The sequence below is a fragment of the Procambarus clarkii genome, chromosome 86 (genome assembly GCF_040958095.1).
Source record: "Procambarus clarkii isolate CNS0578487 chromosome 86, FALCON_Pclarkii_2.0, whole genome shotgun sequence".
In the NCBI taxonomy this organism is placed as follows: Eukaryota; Metazoa; Arthropoda; class Malacostraca; order Decapoda; family Cambaridae; genus Procambarus; species Procambarus clarkii.
Genome location: NC_091235.1, coordinates 21,354,018 through 21,377,797, shown reverse-complemented (window position 1 = coordinate 21,377,797; position 23,780 = coordinate 21,354,018). Strand labels below are relative to the sequence as shown.

The following is a 23,780-nucleotide window of genomic DNA, read 5'->3' as shown; positions in this document are numbered from 1 at the left end:
AAAACGAATGGAATGACGAGTTGAAATATGGATTTGTCATAACTCTAAAATTAGTAATGTGTCAGATTTGTAAAATTAGGCCTCATGGGTACTAGGGATAATGTCTCACGAAGGCATTTGGCAGGGTTATCTTGAGGTTATCTTGAGATGATTTCGGGGCTTTAGTGTCCCCGCGGCCCGGTCCTCGACCAGGCCTCCACCCCCAGGAAGCAGCCCGTGACAGCTGACTAACTCCCAGGTACCTATTTACTGCTAGGTAACAGGGGCATTCAGGGTGAAAGAAACTTTGCCCATTTGTTTCTGCCTCGTGCGGGAATCGAACCCGCGCCACAGAATTACGAGTCCTGCGCGCTATCCACCAGGCTACGAGGGTGTATAAGATCACGATAAATATTCTATAAAACAGCAGCAGCCGAGTCTGACTACTCTTCAAGAGTTGGTCGATCTCACGTTGTTTTGTTTTCTGCTCTGTAGTCCTCAGATGACCCTCTCGAAGTCGGCTTTCATAGCTCATCTGGACTCACTCTTTTATAGTTGGCCTTCACAGCTTCTCTGAAATCATCCTCGCGAAGTTGGCCTTCATAGCAACCGACGGAGTATCGAACTTTAGGATCGCAGAGTTACGTTGTGAACTTGTATTCCCACTCAGTGCAAATTACACGTACTAAGAATTGATTTCTAAGACATAGAATTGTCGCTGGCGGATCTCCCAGGGAAGACTACGGGGTGTTTCGCCTTTCAAGTTTATAAGTTTTCCCTAAAAAGAGAATCAAATGAGTTTTGCTACGTAAAGTTTTATTCACTGATTGTGAACAGGTCATCAGTAAAGCTGCAATTCAGATCAGAAGTGAAGTGCGAAGAGAAAACAAAAAAGGTTCAGAGAAGAGATAGCTTCAGGGCTTGACCCTACTGGATTCTTCTGGTGGCGTGAAAGGTCTGAAAGAGTGACATGATATGATAGATTAAAGCTACAAAGGGATGGCGTCTATATCCTTATCCTGCTGTACTAACCAGTAACAATCGGTGATACCTCTAACATTGCCCTGTAATTTTGCGCTGTTACCCTGAGGTATTTCATAGGGTTGTATCTTTTGTCTTTAATAATGTCAACTGTCCTGTATTCTTGATTTGTAACTTTGACCCTTGGGCTTATCTTGGCTCGAAAGTTTGACTTACATTTGACCAAACCTTGAACTTTGACCTCTGTCACCAATCATCTCTCCAGTCATCACTAAATCCACTTTAAAATTTCATCAGTGGTAATAAATTGATTACTAAGAGGCAATCTGCATACGTGCATGGGAATAAATATAATTATTACAGTACTATCTGCTTCATCATAAGCTTTCATTAATATATGTGATATGTGATAATTTACACACTCAAAATCATACTGTACTGTATAAACACTTAAATTCACTGCATATTTCATCTATACAAAATGGCTTGGGGATCATTCAAGCTTGTTCCATTTGTCTTGCTCACGTGGCCTCACAAAGTGAGGTGATTCGATGAAATATCTATGCCCAAGCTTACTACCAAGTGCTGTCGGGTCGTTGGGGATATAGCTTCGGCTACCAATGACTTTTGTACAGTCACGGTGGTCGAGTGGTTAAGGAACCAACCAGGTACGCCATGGTGCATCGTGCTCCTGGTTGTCTGGGTTAATCTTAAGATTTGACCAATTGTGTTTTTTTATAATTTGCCCGAAATGCTGGAGGTCATAAGAGCCTTTAAAAAATAGCAATTTTATGCCATGCATTCATAGAATGTAATATAATGTGTACATTTTTCTTAACCAAAATTTATTATATTATAGGCGAAAAAAAACAGACATAACTCGTCATTTGGTCAATATATAACTAGGTTGGTCGACCAGTCAGGATCAATGTTATAAAGATGCGACTGAATATCCAGAGGGTGTTTGCCCAGCGATGTTGGGCAGGGTTTGGCGGGTGGTGAAGCCAGGGCCAGACCTCCACTGAACGCCTCCAAGGCCAATACACTGACAATGTCAAGGACGGGGCTCTGTCTGCCTCCTACTGCCACTCTGGCTGGCACTCTCTCAGAACGTCACTGTCCAGCTACTGCCTCGAGGCAGAAATACTCGTCATGGATACTGTCGTTGTGGAGGGTCTGTCTACCCCCCAAATTCTTAGAGCCTCGCGTTCTGCTCTAACACATTGCGCATTCACACGCTTACATTCTCCCTTTCTCTAAATTTAAGAATCTATTATATTTACATTTCTTTAACGTGTGTCGTGAACTATTCTTCGTGGTTTATGTCAGATTACTTGCTGTTTCTTTAGCTCGCGTGTCAGCGATCTTCATCTATCAGTGAGAAACTATTAGTGACTGCGGGCGTCGAGGTCTGGCTATTTATGTCTCGCCTACTAGCCTTGTTGTGCCTGCTGCATATAACTGAACTATTCTGATGTTCTAAACCTTTGTCGAATCTAACATTAAAGTTATGGATGGAGGTGGCTTCTACAACTTCTTTCAGAGGATTCCACTTGTTGGCCACCCAGAGAGGGTTCAAGTATTTCATTATGCTTTTACGTTTCATTGCAGGCACGCGCACGCGTGTGTGTGTGTGTGTACTGACCTTTTTGTAGTCATTTGTACCTACTGAATCAAGTTTCAGGTCTTGGAACTCACTTTTCTCGCTGCCAGTATGTTTAATGCAATGGCTCTGGGTCTATTTGTTACATCGTATGTACTTCTAAAATTATGAATGAAGTTAGCTTCACTTATCGGCGCGTTCAGTTCACTCTATATTCTACCAATCTTAGGATAACAAAAATATTTTTTTTAACATTTCAATGGCCCATCTGTTTCTCAACCTTCAATGTTATTTTGTTCTACTGGTATTAAATGAGAATATTTCCTCTTTTCCACTCGGTCAATCCACCTAATATTTTATGTCTCTCTCTCTCTCCCTCTAGCGACGTTAAGTCCAGCTTTTTTGAAGTGTGAGGGTGTGTGTTTGTGTGTATGTGTACGACGTAGTTAGTGTTTTTATGTACATCTGCGAAATGTATACACGATTATCTCCCAGATGGCAGAGAGTAGCTTAACGACAGGTTAAACTTCTAGACAACTGCCACACAAGGCCTGTCAATATTTAGGTTTAATAACGACAGAAAAGGTGGTACATAACCACCAGGGGGATTTGTACAGGGATATGTGTAACCCGTTTCTCGATGTATATACACAGAGTTAACTTCAGTCCTGGGTTATGTCCAGGACTAAAGTATACTTGCCGATTGGTCAGTAAGCTGCTGTTTTAGCTTCAATAACCCTTCCCTAGTTAATAGGCTCGATACCAATCCACAATTGCAAACCACAGCAGATTGTCCCAAACAACAGCAAGCGATCCCAAACTACAATAGGCAGTACCGACCCATAGAAGGCAGTCCTCAAACTACAGCAGGCGATTACAAACCAAACATATGGCGGTCCCAAACCAAACCTAAGGCGGTCCCAAACCAAACCTAAGGCGGTCCCAAACCAAACCTAAGGCGGTCCCAAACCAAACCTAAGGCGGTCCCAATCCAAACCTAAGGCGGTCCCAAACCAAACCTAAGGCGGTCCCAAACCAAACCTAAGGCGGTCCCAAACCAAACCTAAGGCGGTCCCAATCCAAACATAAGGCGGTCCCAATCCAAACCTAAGGCGGTCCCAAACCAAACATAAGGCGGTCCCAATCCAAACATAAGGCGGTCCCAAACCAAACATAAGGCGGTCCCAATCCAAACATAAGGCGGTCCCAAACCAAACATAAGGCGGTCCCAAACCAAGTACAATGGGGACAGAGATCCACAGCCGGCGCTCAAAGAACAAAGCCAATAATGTGACCACCAATTCTCAAGGGTACATAAAGAGCGTACACTTAAGAGTGTTAAAAATGACCCACTCATACTCTTGAGAAACATTAACAAAACTGTGTCGCCATTGCAAAGCGCTGATGCACAAACTGTTGCATGTGCCACAACAAAATTTAAAAATTATAAAGTCTCTAAGCAGAGAATAAACAAGGAGGTATAAATATCCGGTCGCCTGGCAGGTACATGTGGAGGTTTGTATAGAAGTGTACCACGTCTGGGGTACACTAGAGTCCCAGTGGTGCACCAGGTGGCTTGGCTCCGCTCCACCCGGCTTACAGGATTCTGGAGCTCACCCGCTCAATACAGGCATTTTCAGTCAGGTATAGGGTCACTTCCTCCATGCAAGGTGAGCACAGTAGGCATGTAAGAAATATTATATATTATATTAAGAACATAAATTATTGACTTAGGTTAGGTAGGGAAGGTTAGGTTCAGTCATATATCTACGTTAGTTTTACCTCAAATTAAAAAAAAATGATCTCATAAATAATGAAATGGATAGCGTTATCATTTCACAAGAAGAAATAAAAATCTATGAAATCAAGAAAGCTTGGCTTATTAGGCAAATCGGGTCGAGTACAGCGTTGTGGCTACTAGGTACAACATTTTATATTATATATATATATATATATATATATATATATATATATATATATATATATATATATATATATATATATATATATATATATACGGAAAAACCACATGTGAAAAATTTGAAAATGTTAAACGTGTTTTCGGCTCAATTCGCCTTCAGAACAAAATAGACAATGAAGCCAACACCGTCATCTCTTCCCTATCAAAATAGAGAATGTTTTTATGTTCATTGCTGCATATATAAATATATATATATAAGTTGTGAGGGTACCACCTCTGGTGCAAATGTGGGGACCCACAGCCTCGGAGAAGAAAATAAGGAGTATTCAGAGAAAACCGTGTGGATTCTCACTGAACACTTTAATATTTTCTTCTCCTACCACCCCCATTCTTATATATATATATACAAAGAGAGAGAGAGAGCGTACTTCTTGTGACATTTCCGTGATAAATTGCTTCGTAAACCAATGAATGTCGTTTAGTTCTCGGCAACTAGGAAGATAGCCAGCGGCCTGCTGAGCTTGGCGGGCACTGCAGTCCTCTGCCTCTGTTGCTAACCCTCTCATGTTCCACCGGCACAGGAGGACCTGGGGCCTTTTTTTGGTCTCAGGAATGATCCTGGCAGTGACATGGGCGAGATATTATCCTGAGGGAGCGGCCCCGTGACTTTTAACCATCTTCCCGTGATTCAAACACTTGTCCTAATATTCATATATTCCTACAGGATGTATGCTGCGTTATATAATTTTGTATTAGCGATAAGACCTACCATGTATGTATAATGACTTACTGTAAATATATAGCTCTTGAACTAGAACATTCTCTGTAACTAGCTGACATTGTATTTATAAGGTGTGAAGGATAGATGAAATTGTTTATGTAATAATCTAAGTTTGAGGTCTGATAAAGACCTTTTGTGCCCTCTGTAATGCTTTTTGCGCTACCGCTCACAAGATAAGTATGGGGTGCACAATAAACTAGCTGCCTCCGGCGACAACAGTCAAATTATATGATGGATTATAACGAATGGTTTACAGCCTTAAGGGAATAGTCTTCTTATTGAAGTGTAGAGCTGTTTAAGAGCAACTGTATTTGTTTCCTTCTTCAAAATGTCCTAAATAGACTTTGTAACTTATGCAGGTTTTGGCAGACTGATGTGGGGTTACTTAGGTAGTTCTCGGTGCTCAGCCGACCCTCCTAAGGTTTCCCCAACGTCAAGAAGCTACTGTACTAAAGTGCCCTTATTCTAACCTACCAGAGAACCCAAAACAAAAAACGGAGCATTATGTCACTTTCACGCACCGCTACCATTTTCTAATACAACAATTTTTGGCTTTTAGGTAAAGTATACGTCAAAATGCGACGTTCTGTTAGGAGGACGGGTTGCGGTGGTGGCGAGGCAACATGGTAGCCTAGAGCAGCTGGTCTCAGAGCCCGGACAACTGATTCACCTTCCCAGTACTCTCCAAAATAGAAGGTGACCGTCGCTTGCATTCCACCATACCTGTTTTGCCGTACGGTGACTGCAGAGGCGGGTGTGTACTCACCCTATTTGTGCCTGCTGGATCGAACATGTACTCACCTAGTTGTACTTACCTAGTTGTGCTTGCGGGGGTTGAGCTCTGGCTCTTTGGTCCCGCCTCTCAACCGTCAGAGGCGTGTGTGTGTATACTCACCTAGATGTGCTTGCAGGGTCGAGCAAGGACCCTTATTTACACTTTTTTTTAATGCTTAGCTTATTTACATATCAAACTGTGTATGAAATAAGTACAGACACGTTTTTTTTACGTAATTACCTAAGTGTAATTTTCTAAGTGTAGTTACAGGATGAGAGCTACGCTCGTGGTGTCCCGTCTTCCCAGCACTCTTTGTCATATTACGCTTTGAAACTACTGACGGTCTTAGCCTCCACCACCTTCTCACCTAACTTGTTCCAACCGTCTACCACTCTGTTTGCGAAAGTGAATTTTCTTATATTTCTTCGGCATCTGTGTTTAGCTAGTTTAAATCTATGACCTCTTGTTCTTAAAGTTCCAGGTCTCAGGAAATCTTTCCTATCGATTTTATCAATTCCTGTTACTATTTTATATGTAGTGATCATATCACCTCTTTTTCTTCTGTCTTCTAGTTTTGGCATATTTAATGCCTCTAACCTCTCCTCGTAGAACTTGCCCTTCAGTTCTGGGAGCCACTTAGTAGCGTGCCTTTACACCTTTTCCAGTTTGTTGATGTGGTTCTTAAGATATGGGCACTACACAACCGCTGCATATTCTAGCTTTGGCCTAACAAAAGTCGTGAACAATTTATTTAGTACATCGCGATCCATGTATTTAAAAGCAACTCTGAAGTTTGCGTCTGGGTCCAAATGTGCGTGAGTGTTGGTGCATATTGCGTGCGTGTGGGGAGCATGTGTACGAAATTCTGAAACCCAACCGCATCTCTTCAAATTACAGGAAAAACATGAAATTCAATCAATGTCTCTGTACGCAATGATGCCTGACTGATGACTGGCCATGACCAACAGATGAATTCTGTGCGATCGTCGGATTAGGAAAGGTATACTTTGATCCTGGATTTAATGCCTATCAATCTCTAGACTCTAGATGGTTATTAAGGCCATCACAATTGCTGATTGACCAACCAGTTGGTGTACTTGACGTCTATACATCATCCAGAAATAAAGTAAACTCACAGAGTATACACAATGAAGCAGGGTACACCTCTAAGTGTATATATATATCCTTGATTAAGAGGTAGGAAATGTGTGCATGTAAAGATATACTAATGGACTGCAAGCGACCGGGGGGGCTGAAGGTGAAGGCAAGAAGGCACTATAGGTTCCCAAGGGTGTTGTAAATTTCTTCACCATTATCACTATTACTTCCTCTTCGAGGCGAAAACATCTGATGGCTAGGTGGTTTGAGTAGTTTAGGTAGTCTAGGTAATCTGGTAGTCTGGGTAGCATGAAGCCACTGCAGGGACGCTCGTTAATACACCGAGACCTCTGCTACGTGCCAGGAGTAATCAATATTGCTACGCGTACACACACACACACACACACACACACACACACACACACACACACACACACACACACACACACACACACACACACACACACACAAGGATAACCGTGTGTGTGTGCGAGAAAAAAAGTTGATTGACAGTTGAGAGGTGGGCCGAAAGAGCCAGAGCTCAACCCTCGCAAGCACAACTAGGTGAAACAAACACTACCCCTCACACACTTCCTATGGCCTCTCACCTCATCACACACTCGTCCCAACACACTACCTCTCCTCGATCCACACACACATTATTGCCTCAACATATAACATCAACCGGTATTGCACAACCAGTTCATTGACGGTTGTGAGGCGGGACCAAAGAGCCAGAACTCAACACCCGCAAGCACAACTAAGTGAGTATATACTATTAGGCCCCAACCTCCATGCCCCCCACCCATACTCCAAGTGAAAGGCATAGTACTACCCCCACTGTTTAACCAGGGGATGGAAAAGAGAAAAGCACATAGGAATGAGAGCATAAAAAACACTATAAGGACAAAAATACAGTAGAGAGTACTGAGGGGTACAAAAGAGCCAGAAATGAGTAGCTCAATGTGAAAAGGGAGCAAAAAGGCAATTTGCGACATTGCTGATATAGCCTTTGCTATATCTGCAAAATTGATTCAGGAGCGCATCAAGGGAAATACAACCAATAATGAGCAAGTGATAAAAATGAGAACCGGTGAGAACTCTTTCACTGATAATGACAGAAGTGTGAGAAGAACTCCACAAGAGAGTATAGGAGGTTTTCACAATAGAGTTAGCATTCGTTCTTGAAATGAAATGGACAGCATCAAATCAAATATTACTGCAGGAATTTGTGATAACCAGATGAAATAAAAATTTACTTCTGGAGCTGGTTACAACTGAGGTTTTAGGCTCACATATCTTAGCATGGATACTAAGAGAACGTGCAGAAGCTTTGTGCTGGCCGCGTACTATGATAGTCAAGTCATTGCAAACAGAACTGCCAGAGGGCTGTAAGACAGACAATGTAGTGCCAATATATAAAAGGGGGAAACATACATGATTCACTAATCTACAGACCAGTTCTCAAGATGATGGAAGTTATCACAAGAGGCAAGAAGAACATTTGGAGAGAGAAGCCTGTGTCATTATAAAATAAGAGAGTAAAAAATAACACAAACATGATTTCATGTATGGTAAATCCTGCCTCACAAGCTTGAGAAGTGTTCCAAGATCGAGATTAGACTAGAAAAGGGTGGCGGATTGGATATGTTTGGGCTAACAGGGCAGTCAACCCCCTACAACAACATAGGAGACTTGTTCACAAGACGGAAAACATGGTAAAGAGTGGCATGAAGGACGCTCCAGTGGATAAATGAGTACCTCTATAACAAATGATTCACTGTGAGACGAAAGACTTTTGAGAGGCTAGCCATAGCTACAGCTTACACCCCACAGAATCATTCGCCAATCTTAACTTAACGTGTTACCAAAAACGGTGTTTTCTCATATATAAATTAATAATGTGCCTTATCATTTTGTGCATAGACCTTTGAATAGGTTAGGTAAGGCGTTTTGGTTATGTTTATGATACTCAATATTTGCAATGCTTGCGTGAAGACTTTAGAGGTGCGATTCGAACACAGAACGAAAGCAAAGCACACGATCCAAAATGTGCATGAAAATAATCAACTGTTATGTGTAAAGTGGTGTTCTTTCATGAACAGAGTATGGGGTTATCTTGAGATGATTTCGTGGCTTTTTAGTGTCCCCGCGGCCCGGTCCTCGACCAGGCCTCCACCCCTAGGAAGCAGCCCGTGACAGCTGACTAACACCCAGGTACCTATTTTACTGCTAGGTAACAGGGGCATAGGGTTTAAGAAAACTCTGCCCATAGGTAGGTGGCAATGTTGATGAGAATGGACTGTGAAAGTGATATTTTCTTATTTTACGTCTCATTCGATCAGCAACGAAAGTCCAAGGTTCCGAGCTGACGTCTGTGTCAGCGAAGCCTCTCAAAGCACTAAACCATAAGAGAGGTTTAGCCAGTTGGCAGTCTGTCCCCCACCTGGTGTGTGGGAAGGGGAGGGAAGGTAAAGTAATTATCAGGAGTAGGCGTTAATCCAGTAAGAGTACATAGCATTTGAAAGAGTTATAAGGCAAGCATCTGCGATAAAACAGAGGTAAAGAGTGTGGGGGTTAGGTCTGATATTGGGCTTAATGCCTATCAGTAACACGCGGGTTATTGAGGCCGTGACACTAGCTTACGCACCAACCAGCAAGTATACATAGCCCTGGACATAATCCAAGACCGGAGTAAACTATCGGTGTACATACACCGAAAAATAAGGTATTCACTTATGAATGAATATATATATGTTTCTTGGAGAGGTGGGAGGGAAAAGGTTCGGTAGCGTGTAACCTTAATTACCGCATTTTCCTCCTCTTCGTGTGCAGTGTATATAAGGTAATGTTTTGCCAAGTGATATTCAACTGCATTCGAAGTAGTAAAGCAGCATTCTGATGTAAATTACCCCATACCTGGTCTTGTCTGGGAGCCGAGCGTTGATTAAAGGTTAAAAGGTGGGCCCCCTCTTAAGAGCTGGAGCTCAATCCGTGGAAGTACAACTAGGTGAGTATAGGTAGATAAAGGCCTAATCGCACACACTCCATTACCCAAACCACCATATACTCTCTCCTACCCTCTTCCATCCCCACTTAACTACGTTCCAACCCAGCCACCCCCACTCATCCAAACCCCAACCCACCCCCACTCAACCAAACCCCAACCCACCCCAAAAACCAGTGCCTTCACCTTAGCACACACACACCACATCGTTCCCAAACACACTCCATAATCTCCCCCTCTAATTACCCCTCCTCCACCTACCCCCCCCCCCACACACACACACTCCTTAGTACCAACAATCGCCTTAATTCTTAGTCATTACACAAGGGTGGTGTATAATCACTCGCCTCTACTCTAAATGTTCAGGTCTTACTGCTGCTAAAAACAATGAAAGCACCCACTTGAGATCATTTTTATTTCGTTAGATAATTAAATATTTTTTTATGTATATTACATTATTTAATATATATATATATATATATATATATATATATATATATATATATATATTATATATATATATATATATATATATATGTATATATATATATATATATATATATATATATATATATATATATATATATATATATATATATATATATATATATATAATGTTTCTATATTTATACACACGCACACGTTAGGTTATTTCGAGGTAACCCCCAAGGTGGAACTACTGACCCTCCCCAGGATGCAACCCCACAACAAGCTGACTAACTCCTGGGTACCCATTTACTGCTAGGTGAACAGAAGCGTAAGGTGATAGGAAACGAGCCTAACCATTTCTGTCCCTCCTGGGATTTGAACTCAGAATACCCGATCTGAGACACAAAATTAAGAGAGGCGACTTAACCTAGGCTGTTAGATGACTACGGCTAAGATAACCATGAGTGAGTGATAACCAAATCTGGAGAATCACCATTCCCTCTTTTATTTTCAGAGACGACGATCAAGGGGGGAAACAATACTAGTGCCAACATAGCGAGCGTGGGTCTGGCTCAGAGGTAAGGATACTGAGCCAACTTCCGCCCCAAACAAGTTATCGCGTTACTGCATTGCTCAGGCCACAGATAACGTAATATAATTAGTTAAGAGGTGATATTCAATAATTGAAAATAAATTGGTATGGGTATTAAACCTGGGAAGAAGAATATATACGTTACCTCAAGTGAGAAAATAACGTCTTTAAAAAATATTTGAACTTATGTTTTCCTGCTGAAGATCTATCTATGTGAATTCTTATTGAACTAATCAGTGAGCTGTTGATGATGATAACCAGCAAATAAGAGACTGATGAGTAGAACCAACTGATGATTAAGAACGCATTAATGAGTTACAGGTGTTCTGTTTAGCTCTCTTCAACAGATATTTTCCAAGTTTCTGTTAGTAACACATCTTTCTCTCCCAATCTGTCAGTAGCCAGCTGTGTAAACTGGCGGTTGATAGACGAGTCGAACCACACCAATTTCTCTTGTTTAACAATGTTTTAACAATTCGCCTGAACGTGTTATTGGTCTCGCACACAAATAGGGGACTCAGAAAGCCGTCTGGTGGAAGCAATGATGGCTACACAAAAACATATAGATGGGGAGTATCGTGAGCAAACATACTCGATATTAAACTTACGGAACCGTCTGCTGGTGTAAATGTAAATAATAAAAGGAGGAGTATCCTGGACCCCTCCCCCTTTTTCTCCCCACTCCCCCCCCCCCTCTCCACCAATACCCTCTTCTCCCTTCCTTACCAAGACCCTCCCCCCGTGTTCCTTGCTTTGCCTCTCTTCCCTTTAATTAAATATAATATTAAGGGGGAGTAAAATTACTATATGGTTTCCTTAGGAATCTTTTTTTATTAACACATTTAGGTAAATGTGCATTTGTGCAGCTACCCTAGACTATATGAAGGGGAGTACAGTGTGTCAAAAAGCTAGCTCTGTGATGCTAAAAAATCCCCATCACACAGGATAGCTAGTCATACAGAGGCATGTGATAAATGTTCTGCACTGGCAAACTCTGGGTGCATTATGAGGATATCATGAACACAAGAGTGAATAAGGTAGCTGTGATACTGAGTCTCCATCTCGCAGGATGGTTAGTCATACAGGGCCATATGTTCAGTAGTCTGCACTGGCAAATTTTGTGTGCAATATGAGGATATCTTCAAGAACACAAGAGTGAATAAAGTAATTGCAAAATTCCAGGTACCTCATGCCAACGGGACTGAATGGTCTAATAACTGGGCATTTGGTGATGTAGTGTGGGAGATCGTGCCGCAGTTCCTGCTCACAAAGTTTGCACCTGGAGTGCTGACGATTGGGAGATCCGTCACCTGTAGCCACCTGCCACAGGTAACGGTAACCTAACCTAATAATATATCGTCAGCAATAACCCATCCATGGTTGATAGGCCTAGCACCAAAATATACAATGGCTGCTACCACTTTTATGAATGAAAAACTCTGCCCACGACTTACAGCTGATAAATTCGAACTCTCCTCGAACAGTTTGGTATTGGGCTGAAGACCGATCAACCTTTGGAGGGATATTTAGGCAACCACAAGTGCTTACTGACCAACCAGCAAGTATACCTTCCCTCTACATGTAGCCAGATCCAAAGTTTACACTCAATGTATATACATCGAGAACGGAAAATACCTCTCGGTGTATAAATGCTCAAATACTCAGAATCTTTACTCCATTTCACTCCTTAACGCGGCCATTACCTGCTTAGCTCCTCAAGGCAAGAAGGGATCTTGGTAACCTATACAGTTGCACAGGTTGCCACGAGTCTTGATGACAAGACCAATAAACTTACTGTTAACATCTTGCAAGACATTAATGCGTGTCAATGATATACATTACTTTGATTTTGATATTTGACACTTCTAACTAACTCTTTAATAATTTGTACTTCTAATCCTTACTATGCTTTCTTTGACATTCTAACTCATTATTGGACTTCTCTCGTTCCAGTTTAAATGAAAAATATTTTAAGGTAATATAAAACATTTACTTCTTAAATATCCTAATTAACAGTGAGGTGCTTTGTTGAAGTTTGTTAATGTATCTTAAGAATTCTCTCTGCGTTGTATCTTTGAATTTGAAGTGAGTGTATTAAGCTCAGGGGGAGAGAGAGAGAGAGAGAGAGAGACAGAGACAGAGACAGAGACAGAGACAGAGACAGAGAGAGAGAGAGAGAGAGAGAGAGAGAGAGAGAGAGAGAGAGAGAGAGAGAGAGAGAGAGAGAACAAATAAGTTGGCACTCCTACTCAACTTACTCGGTTTAATTACCTCATAAAAAAAATGTGAAAACACCAGTCACTTCCCTCCTTCCCTGAAGAGCAGGTGTTGGGGCCAGGTGCTAGTACAAGCACCTGCCCCGCCCCCCCTCCCCCGTCCCCTTCATCTTTCAAGGCCCCATTCCTCCTCCATTTCTTCCTCAAGATCTTCCCCATCCCTCTTTCTCCAACAAGATACCCTCCCTTCCTCCCTTGAGTTACACCTTTAAACACCCCTCCTCCTCTGAAAACCCTCCAGGTCTCCTGCACCAACAGTCTAAATACACAACCACCTACCCATTCCAGGACGAAAAGTGCCTGCGAGTACCTGTGCACACACATGAGCAACGAAGTTACACCTCTTAAATAATATTTCCACTCCTGGAAGTATTTTGCACCAAATAGTTTTTTTTCTGGACATTTTTTGATTTTGTTTTTGTTTATCTCTTTAGGAAAGTGTACCCTGTAGAATCACTAAAATTTAAAGTAAAACTCAGGAAAGATGCAGCAAGTATCAATCGCTTGGGCTGCGGTAATAGGCCCTTCCCTCCTAAGGCGAGCGGTGGGAAAGTCTTGTCTTGCTCCTCCGTCTTCAGCTTGTACTGTCCTGCCAAGACTGTTGTTCTCGATCTGGTGAGCGAGTATTTTAAGGCGCGCCAACCCTCAACTCTTAAACTCTATAGTATGGCCATGTTTCTTTTATACTGGCATGAGGGGAGAGAGAAAGAGAGAGAGACACACACACACACAGAGACAGAGACAGGCAGAGAGGGAAACGTATAAATACATAATATAAATTTATGTATTTATATTAAAACAGTTAAATTAACTAGACAAGAGAAGCAGGTGAAGCCTACTGCATCCACTTAAACGATAAAGTATATGTAAATCAATTTTTTTTTACAATAAACAGCTTGCGACCGGAAAGGCAAGGCACAACAGCTGAAGCTCAATCATTCAGATACAAGTAGGTAAGTACATACACAAAACCGTTTAGCAAGAATGAGTTGAAGTCAGCCAAGAAGGAAACAAATATCCTCAAAAGTTATATAAATCATTCCAAGCATTGGGCAACCAGTCAGCGGGGGAGCCAAAGGGATTTTAGTCAACGGGGAACCTGACAACGGAGAAATAGACAACGGGGAGCCAGTCAACGGAGTATCAGACAGCGAGGTACTAGATGACGGGGAACCAAACAACAGAGAACCAAACAGGGAACCAGGCAACAGGAAACCAGACAGCAGGGAACCAGACAATTTTATACAAACAAGAAAAACCCACCCAAATCAATGAGAACGGTGGATCTAACTTGCAGAACGGAACGGCGGATTTAACAAAATTAATCTGTCAATAATGTGTTCTAACAAAGTTTTCCATGATGGGCCACAAGGAAAAAAAGAGAGACTGAATTGGCTGATAAACATTGTGTTTTCAAGGTAGGGTACAAACACAGATCATCCTGGGAAAGAGGAATGAACTCCGCACTTGGCAAGGTACAAAGAAATTGTTCTTCCGAAACATATGACGAAGGAACGAGAAATGTAGATTCAAGACAAAAACGCTCAGAGACAGGACGGGGAGTCGAGAGCCCACGTTCTCTATACTCAACCCTCAGCCAGATCTCAGCAACATTATCCCAACATACACACAGTATAGAAAGGTTGCTGCAGCATAGTAACGATGTGCTTGCGTTGCATGTTTGATGGGATAATCTTTGCAAGCCTCCACTTTCATACGTGCTCAAATCTACCCATTAAGCTTCTTTAACTAATTACCTATCCTCACGTCCCCTGCCCTCCCAGAAGAAAGTGAGATTTAAAATCATGCACACAAATGCTGACGAAATTAAAAACAAAGCAACCGAACTCAAGGAATAGACACATTCCCTAAGTACGATTGTTTATGACATGTTGTTTATGTGATCCTTATTCTTGTGATCATAAGACATAGACACAACTGCAAGTATCATCTAACAAGTGGCAACGAGACTTCAACTCAATAAAATGCAAAGCAATGACGTTAGGTACAGAAGACAGGAGGCCGGACACGAGGTATCAGAAGAGAGAGATGGAACCCTCCTGTAGTCTGAAAGAAGAAATTAATCTAGAAGTAATCATTACACCGAATCTGTCACCAGGAGCTCACAACAACCGCAAATCTCCAGCTCTTATAAAAAGCTGACTAATAAAGAACTGCTACAAAATCTATATACAAGGAGTCGCTCAGCGCACGCCCTACCTTGAGGCTACCTTGAGGTGCTTCCGGGGCTTAGTGTCCCCGCGGCCCGGTCGTCGACCAGGCCTCCTGGTTGCTGGACTGATCAACCAGGCTGTTAGACGCGGCTGCTCGCAGCCTGACGTATGAGTCACAGCCTGGTTGATCAGGTACGATCAAACAAACAAGACCTAAAACAAAACCAACCCAGAAAAGGTTCAGATTGATGCCAATAATCTTGTCCTAACGCTGAGAGGAATGAGTTACAAGGTAAAAAAAATCAAATGTTATATCAATGGAAAACAGGAGACGGGAGTAAAACACGATAATCACAAACAAATTACATGGGAATACTTATAGTTAAGACTAAAACCAGAAACAATTTGAGACTGGCGGTACACGAGCAAGGGGAGACCAGTGGCACATGAACAATTAAACACTAGTGGTACACGAATATACAAGACAACAATTGCACCTGCACAAGGGGGAAACACCAGTTATATATAACATGAAATTAGTTATCTTGTCTTGGGCAAGAATAGAAAGAAAATGATCACATAAAATAGTAGAGGCGAACTTCACAAAAATCTGTAAATGTCGAATGACTAGTTTAGAGAGACGTGCATTGTTTCTAGCAACCTAGCAACCTCTCTTATCTGTCTTTTACACAAGTGGGTACAGAAGACGTCTTCTAAATCCTGTCAGCAGGCGGAGCTCTTTCCCTTGCCATAGTATATGGTAAGCCTTATCCTACTAGTTTCCTTTAAACCACGTTTTTATCAGTGTGACCACACAAAGATGTTATGAATACATACACTCAATTCTCAATGGGTTAATTCTGGTTTGGAAATAAGGATGTTGATTTATGGAGCAAATTATTGGGGTTGTTTCAAGCGCGGGATAGACACATACATGGGTTAGTTTGATTGCGTATAAATAGGCGTTGCCTATTAAGGGCCGTGCGTTATACCAACTCCACCCTGGGTAGAAAAGCATCACATTTAAACCCTTACAATATACAGTAAAATACTTCAAACTTTGGCACTACACCTTTCTGCCAAGCCATTTAAGAACGGATTTTAGGCTTTCACTGAATGACGCCCAAAATTAAATAATGTTGACGCTATGTTAAACAAAAAAGTATGAATTCCGAGCGTAGATCCGAAAATCTTTACCCTGGAGGAAAACTGGTGATTACCAATTTGCCGTAACATTAGCTATTTTCTCAGCCGTCTTGTTCCTCACGGGACAAACTGTGATAAACCATCATGAAGAAACCACACACACACACACACACACCTACCATCACCAAATGTCCTAGTACAGACGGAACTAGCATCACCAAATGTCCCAGCACAGACAGAACTACCATCACCAAATGTCCTAGTACAGACAGAACTAGCATCATCAAATGTCCTAGCACAGACATAGCATCACCAAATGTCCCAGCACAGACAGAACTAGCATCACCAAATGTCCCAGCACAGACAGAACTAGCATCACCAAATGTCCTAGCTCAAACAGAACTAGCATCATCAAACGTCCTAGTACAGACAGAACTAGCATCACCAAATGTCCTAGTACAGACAGAACTAACATCACCAAATGTCCTAGTACAGACAGAACTAACATCACCAAATGTCCCAGCACAGACAGAACTAACATCACCAAATGTCCTAGCACAGACATAGCATCACCAAATGTCCCAGCACAGACAGAACTAGCATCACCAAATGTCCTAGTACAGACAGAACTAGCATCATCAAATGTCCTAGCTCAAACAGAACTAGCATCACCAAATGTCCCAGCACAGACAGAACTAACATCACCAAATGTCCTAGTACAGACAGAACTAGCATCATCAAATGTCCTAGCACAAACAGAACTAGCATCATCAAATGTCCTAGTACAGACAGAACTAGCATCACCAAATGTCCCAGCACAGACAGAACTAGCATCACCAAATGTCCCAGCACAGACAGAACTAGCATCACCAAATGTCCCAGCACAGACAGAACTAGCATCACCAAATGTCCCAGCACAGACAGAACTAGCATCACCAAATGTCCCAGCACAGACAGAACTAGCATCACCAAATGTCCTAGCACAGACAGAACTACCATCACCAAATGTCCCAGCACAGACAGAACTAGCATCACCAAATGTCCCAGCACAGACAGAACTAGCATCACCAAATGTCCCAGCACAGACAGAACTAGCATCACCAAATGTCCTAGCACAGACAGAACTACCATCACCAAATGTCCCAGCACAGACAGAACTACCATCACCAAATGTCCCAGCACAGACAGAACTAGCATCACCAAATGTCCCAGCACAGACAGAACTAGCATCACCAAATGTCCCAGCACAGACAGAACTAGCATCACCAACATAAATGTAATTAACGTATGTCATACCCTCTGGTTGCTCTAATAATGACGATACATCAGGTAATTCATTAATTATCTCTTTAAAGCCGCTCTAATCACATTACTGTCCAAGCTCAATTCATTTCCCAATATCATTAATTTAGAAACTCGTTTGCAATCACAACTACCCACCGATTCCTGCCTAGATGTTAGACAGGAATCCTGCCTTAGATACTAAGCAGACTACTCATCCTCAAATGGTAAGCATGAGTAGTCTGATAGTGAGCATGCATCCCAGGAATTGATGAGTATAGTGAAGTCGTGAGCAGGCAAAATAACCAACATAAAACACGATAAAACCAGAAACACTATAAAGCTGAAGCATTTCCCTAAGAGCTCTATAAATCTTCCCCCGCGACACCTTCCCCCCGCCAGCAGTGTGTTCGCCAGACTACAAACCATTGAATACACGAACCCGCGACGTACAGGTTAACGAAACAAGTCATTCGCTTGTTATGGTCCACCTATTTGGATTCTGTTGCCTCCTGTGGGGCGTCGGAACTCTGTTGCTTCGTTTTATTACGCTTCTCAAGGATTGAGGGAAAGGGCACCGAAATTGCTTGAAGTTTAACGGTGAACAGCGTGTATAAGCCACGACAACATGGCTTGACACCCGATACGTTTCTTGATGTTAACAGTAAATGTTTTTATATCATGCGATTAATTTATGGTTTATTTAGAAATATACTGATCGCTAAAAATCTGTCTTATAATCCTGCCAGTTATCCGAATGTTTTCTTAATTACAAACGCTGATATTCCCTATGTTCTACCTGCTGTATACGCTTATACTTATACGAACGATCGTATACGCTTATACTTCACGAGCCAAACAATGGTTCGTCTTATAATGGGTGCACTGTGGGTAGCTAAAGATGGCCGCCGCGTGCAACCCAGTGGACGAGAAACTGGAGGAGAATGTCGAGTCTGTGTGTGCTGTGCCAAGACCAAATTAATGTACAGAGATAAACATGAGAGCACACACACACACACACACACACACACACACACACACGGCTAGGGAGCCGGCGGCCGAACGGACAGCACGCTGGACATGTGATCCTGTGGTCCCGGGTTCGGTCCCGGGCGCCGGCGAGAAACGATGGGCAGAGTTTCTTTCACCCTATGCCCCTGTTACCTAGCAGTAAATAGGTACCTGGGAGTTAGTCAGTTGTCACGGGCTGCTTCCTAGGGTGTGTGTGTGGTGTGAAAAAAAATTGTAGTAGAAGTAGAAACAGTTGATTGACAGTTGAGAGGCGGGCCGAAAGAGCAGAGCTCAACCCCCGCAAGCACAACTAGGGGAATACACATACACACCCGCGCGCGCGCGAACGGGTGGAACACGAACAAGGGGACACAGGCGGAAACTTAGTGCCGAAATGAGCCATAGAGACATTAGAAAGATTTTTTTCAGTGTCAGAATAGTTAACAAATGGAATGCATTAAGCAATGATGTGGTGGAGGCAGACTCCATACATAGTTTCCAATTGAGATTTGATAGACTCCAGAATCTGTACAACAGTTGATTGACAGTTGAGAGACGGCACCAAAGAGCCAAAGCTCAACCCCCCGCAACCAGGTGAGTACACAAACACGCACAGTTTCAATATCATTAACATTGAAATTGTTATACAACAGACTAATATAAAAAGTTATACGACGAAGAGAACATGGAAGACGGGATCCACGAGCGAAGCTCTCATCCTGTAACTACACTTGGGTAATTACACACACTCGCACACTATTCCTGATCTATGTCAATGGCCTAATCTTGGGAGACAGTCATATGTGCCAATATTGTCGGATGATGTAAAAATTAACGAGAGCAGTTGGTTAAAAAATAAGACTGCAGAATACTACAGGAAGACCTCGAGAAGCAGTATAGACGGTCCGATGGATGGCTTCTAGAATTCAATACCAACAAGTGTAGTGTCGAGTAACGAGGACAGAAAACAAGACCGAGGACAGAAAACAAGACTATCAGAACGGTAATAAAAAAAAAACTTTACTTTCAACCTAATAAAGATTTATGGGTTATCTTAAAGTTATCTTGAGATGATTTCGGGGCTTTTTTTTTTTAGTGTCCCTGCGGCCGGGTCCTCGACCAGGCCTCCACCCCCAAGAAGCAGCCCGTGACAGCTGACTAACACCCAGGTACCTATTTTACTGCTAGATAACAGGGGCATAGGGTGAAACTCTGCCCATTGTTTCTCTCCGGCACCCGGAATCGAACCCCGGGACCACAGGATCACAAGTCCAGTGTGCTGTCCGCTCGGCCGACCGGCTCCGTATTAACGAGGGAGCCGTGTGTGTGTTTGTGTGTGTGGTTGATATAATACCAATTCATAACTCAAAATCAGGCATATATTGGACAAATGGTACAAGGGGCCTGACAGCTGAGTGGACAACGCTTCGGATTCGTATTCCTGAAGTTTCGGGTTCGATCCCCGGTGGAATCGAAAACAAATGGAGTTTCTTTCACCCTGATGCCCCTGTTTACCTAGTTGTAAATAGGTACCTGGGAGTTAGACACCTGCTTTTTGTGGATTTGTAACATAAAGGAGGCCTGGTCGAGGACCGGGCCGCAGGGATGCTAAGCCCCAAAATCATCTCAAAATAACCTCAAGATAAGATGGTGTCTCACATTGTGTGTCCGACATGGTGTCTGCCACAATTGCAATTTATATGTGTAATTCAGCTCCAGAATAAGCCGACCACCTATCACGTGGCAGGTGTACAGTGGTCTACCTGACTGTGTTGGTTGTCTATCTGCATAATGACCCCCATAATGTCTTCCCTTGTCACTACGCCCCGGCTCCAGCCTTCACAAGGTAGTTCTGACACTCTTTGCTGGGCAAATTTCACCCCACACGTGCGTCTCTGCAGATTTAGCGAACAGAAATAAGTCCTGCACTCCAGGAATAATTCACTGAGGGGTCCTCGTTCCTCCCGTTACTTGACTCCTGGGACCAGATTCACGAAGTAGTTACGCAAGCACTTACGAACCTGTCCTTTTCTCAATATTTGGCGGCTTTGTTTACAATTATAAAACAGTTAATGAGCTCCGAAGCACCAGGAGGCTGTTTATAACAATAACAACAGTTGATTGGGAAGATTTCATGCTTGTAAACTGTTTAACAAATGTAACCAAAGCCGTCAAAGATTGAGGTAAAATGTACACGTTCGTAAGTACTTGCGTAACTGCTTCGTGAATCTGGCCCCTAGATCTCAACGCTTTGCGATTCCGTCCCCTCCTCCCCCTCTAGAGACATACAGTAAACCCCTCTAGGTCTACCCCTAGGCATATGGGACATACTGTAGACCCCTCTAGGTCTACCCCTAGGCATATGGGACATACTGTAGACCCCTCTAGGTCTACCCCTAGGCATATGGGACATACTGTAGACCTCTCTAGGTCTCCAGTATATAGACCATTCCCCGGGTACACGCTAACACCTCGCCATAACAGGAGTACATACCCCCAGAGAACTATCCCAGCGTCATTTTGTCACGTTAAGACATTGACAGTTAGGCTACTGTGTTGGTGTTTGGCTGGTGTCTCTTGAGCATGATATTACCATGACTTTTGAAGTAAAAGTCCGGCTCCTTGGAGCCTACAAGCAATCCGAGAAGGAAATTGCAACTGCCTTGAACGGAGTAACGATGGTTGCTCTCCGGTCAGCGTCTCTCTTCACAGAGACGTCGCTGCAGTAAACGTCGCCAGTGTTGAAGACCTACAGAAGCTACTCAACCCAGCGCCTCTGGCAGTACTCCAAGACGGAAAACTTTCACCAATTCCTCCACAGCAATTTCAAGCTGACAGGACGGTTTTTATCAGAAGACTATACCTGAGGGCTGATGAAGCCCAAGACGACATCATCAAGCAGATCGGTGAAGAAAATCTAACTCTGACTGCAATCTCAGCATACATTATCAAAAATGATGATAACGAAAGGGCAACACTGAAACTCACGTTTGCAACCGCTGATCAAGCCCGCGAAGCAGTGAAAATTCAATTTAAATGTTTCGGCATCAAATCCACACCGTCCCAGATCTCCAAGAAAAGGCACTGCCAGATTAAGGAGTGCTTCAAATGCTTCAAATACAATCACTATTCAAATAACTGCCTTGAACAGGACGACGCAGCACATGTTCCGGCAATCACAATTACAAGAACAGCACTCGAAACGTCAAGCAATGCGCCCTCTATGAACAAGCACACACATTGCGGTGTCAAAACAATGTCCCAGAAGGGCGAAAAATTATGGAACAAAGCCAAACAGGTTAAGACGTCTCCGGAATCTCAAGACAGTACACCACACGTGAGAACGCCGACGCTTACAATCATGTGCACATCAAAATTCAGCAACAACATGCACAACGGGAAAAAAGGGGCAGCGCTGCAAGAAAGAAAAATATTGAAGTCATGTTCCTCCCCCCCCCCCCCCCCCAGTCTTCCACTCGGTCAGAAGTATGAAGCTACAACGACACATTCTCCGGCCCAGCGTCATACATTCCCCCTAAAATACCCTCACCGTGCTGAAAAAAATAAAATACTAAATAAGTTATATGCCAATCGACGCCCAAAAGCACCTACGACGCTACAAGAAAAAACTAACGTCGACAGTATACAATTTGTCTTTTCAGAATATAAAAAAAAACTCGAAGAAATGAGCAACACCTGAAGAAGCAGGAAAATGGAATACGCAGTCTCTATGGAACCCTTATATGTACTCTGGCTCTTCTAACCGGCAAGTGTTTGTGACTTTCAGTAGTTGCTCTCCAAGTTGCTTTTCAGCTGTACCCACTTACACCGCACTCTCCCCAAAACCTCCTCACCCAATGGGCATCGTTCCTAAGTATTTTACACCCGTACTCAACTTACACGCTTACGACAACTTACACTTGTCACATACGATAAAATATTTCCGCTGTCGTTGTTACTCAGTTCTCTATGATTTGACTATATCCAACTAGATTGTTATCTTGTATTGTGCTCAATTACTGGATATCATAGTATGGCAACAACGGCGGTTAATATAAATAACTTAAACGTGTAGTACGAGGAGTCGATGAAACAACAGTTCCAGGCGGGCTGACATCACACGGGGCTCTTCCAGCCTGCGTGCATACGTAGTTCTCTACAACTGTAACTTGTTACGGGAGAAAAGGAACAGTACATCACTGAGAGAGACGCATAAAAACACTGTCACTGCACTCTACAGCGGCCTTCTCTCTCTTGGTTACGGGGCTCGAGACTGGGAAATTATACTTATTCTCTTCCCTACAGTCCTCAACCTTCGCACTGAAGTCAGCGCTTAACCCTCCCCCCCCCCCCCTTCTGCACAGCTAAAAACAACTCGGCAACTCCCTCAGGCACCTCAGCAACTCTCCTGAGGACACACTAGGCTTTACCTCCCCGAAAGGAGGTAAAGTGGTAGGTGTCAAGGTGATGATTGTATGTGACAATCCTGGTCACCTGTTCATACTTGTTATTTCAGTAATTATCGGCGTAATCACCTACGCAAAGTGCCGAAGGAAAAGACTTCAACTCTCCGCACTCACAGTAGCTCTTCTACCTATGAGGCTACGCTCCCGGATCTTTCCAAATTCGTCTATTCTCAATGGTTAATATACTATTACTTGGGTTTTCACGTATAGATCAGTCGTGGCATAAATAGGAATAAAGGCCAACAGAAACACAGCGTTTT

At 42.9% G+C, this 23,780-nt stretch overlaps 1 protein-coding gene and 1 long non-coding RNA gene across 2 annotated transcripts; both read left to right on the top strand.

Annotated features, from left to right (window-relative positions):
* The first annotated feature begins 4,095 nt into the window (after nucleotides 1-4,095).
* On the top strand, nucleotides 4,096-11,846 carry LOC123767272 (uncharacterized). Its single transcript, XR_006773933.2, has 3 exons — nucleotides 4,096-4,233; nucleotides 5,825-5,961; nucleotides 11,089-11,846. It is a non-coding gene; the product is annotated as an uncharacterized lncRNA (long non-coding RNA).
* A 727-nt stretch (nucleotides 11,847-12,573) lies between these two features.
* Nucleotides 12,574-18,036, top strand: LOC138358816 (uncharacterized). The gene is made up of 4 exons (XM_069316993.1): nucleotides 12,574-12,649; nucleotides 14,338-14,391; nucleotides 14,503-14,646; nucleotides 17,348-18,036. Exons 1-4 carry the CDS (start codon nucleotides 12,574-12,576, stop codon nucleotides 18,034-18,036), a joined length of 963 nt encoding a protein of 320 aa, XP_069173094.1.
* The last annotated feature ends 5,744 nt before the right edge of the window (nucleotides 18,037-23,780 follow it).

Coding starts and splice junctions, on each gene's coding strand:
- LOC138358816 (XM_069316993.1), top strand. CDS start 12,574: ATGGCTGCTACCACTTTTATGAATGAAAAACTCTGCCCACGACTTACA. Junction 12,650..14,337: donor ATTCGAACTCTCCTCGAACA/GTTTGGTATTGG, acceptor TACAATAAACAG/CTTGCGACCGGAAAGGCAAG. Junction 14,647..17,347: donor AGAACCAAACAGGGAACCAG/GCAACAGGAAAC, acceptor CAAATGTCCCAG/CACAGACAGAACTAGCATCA.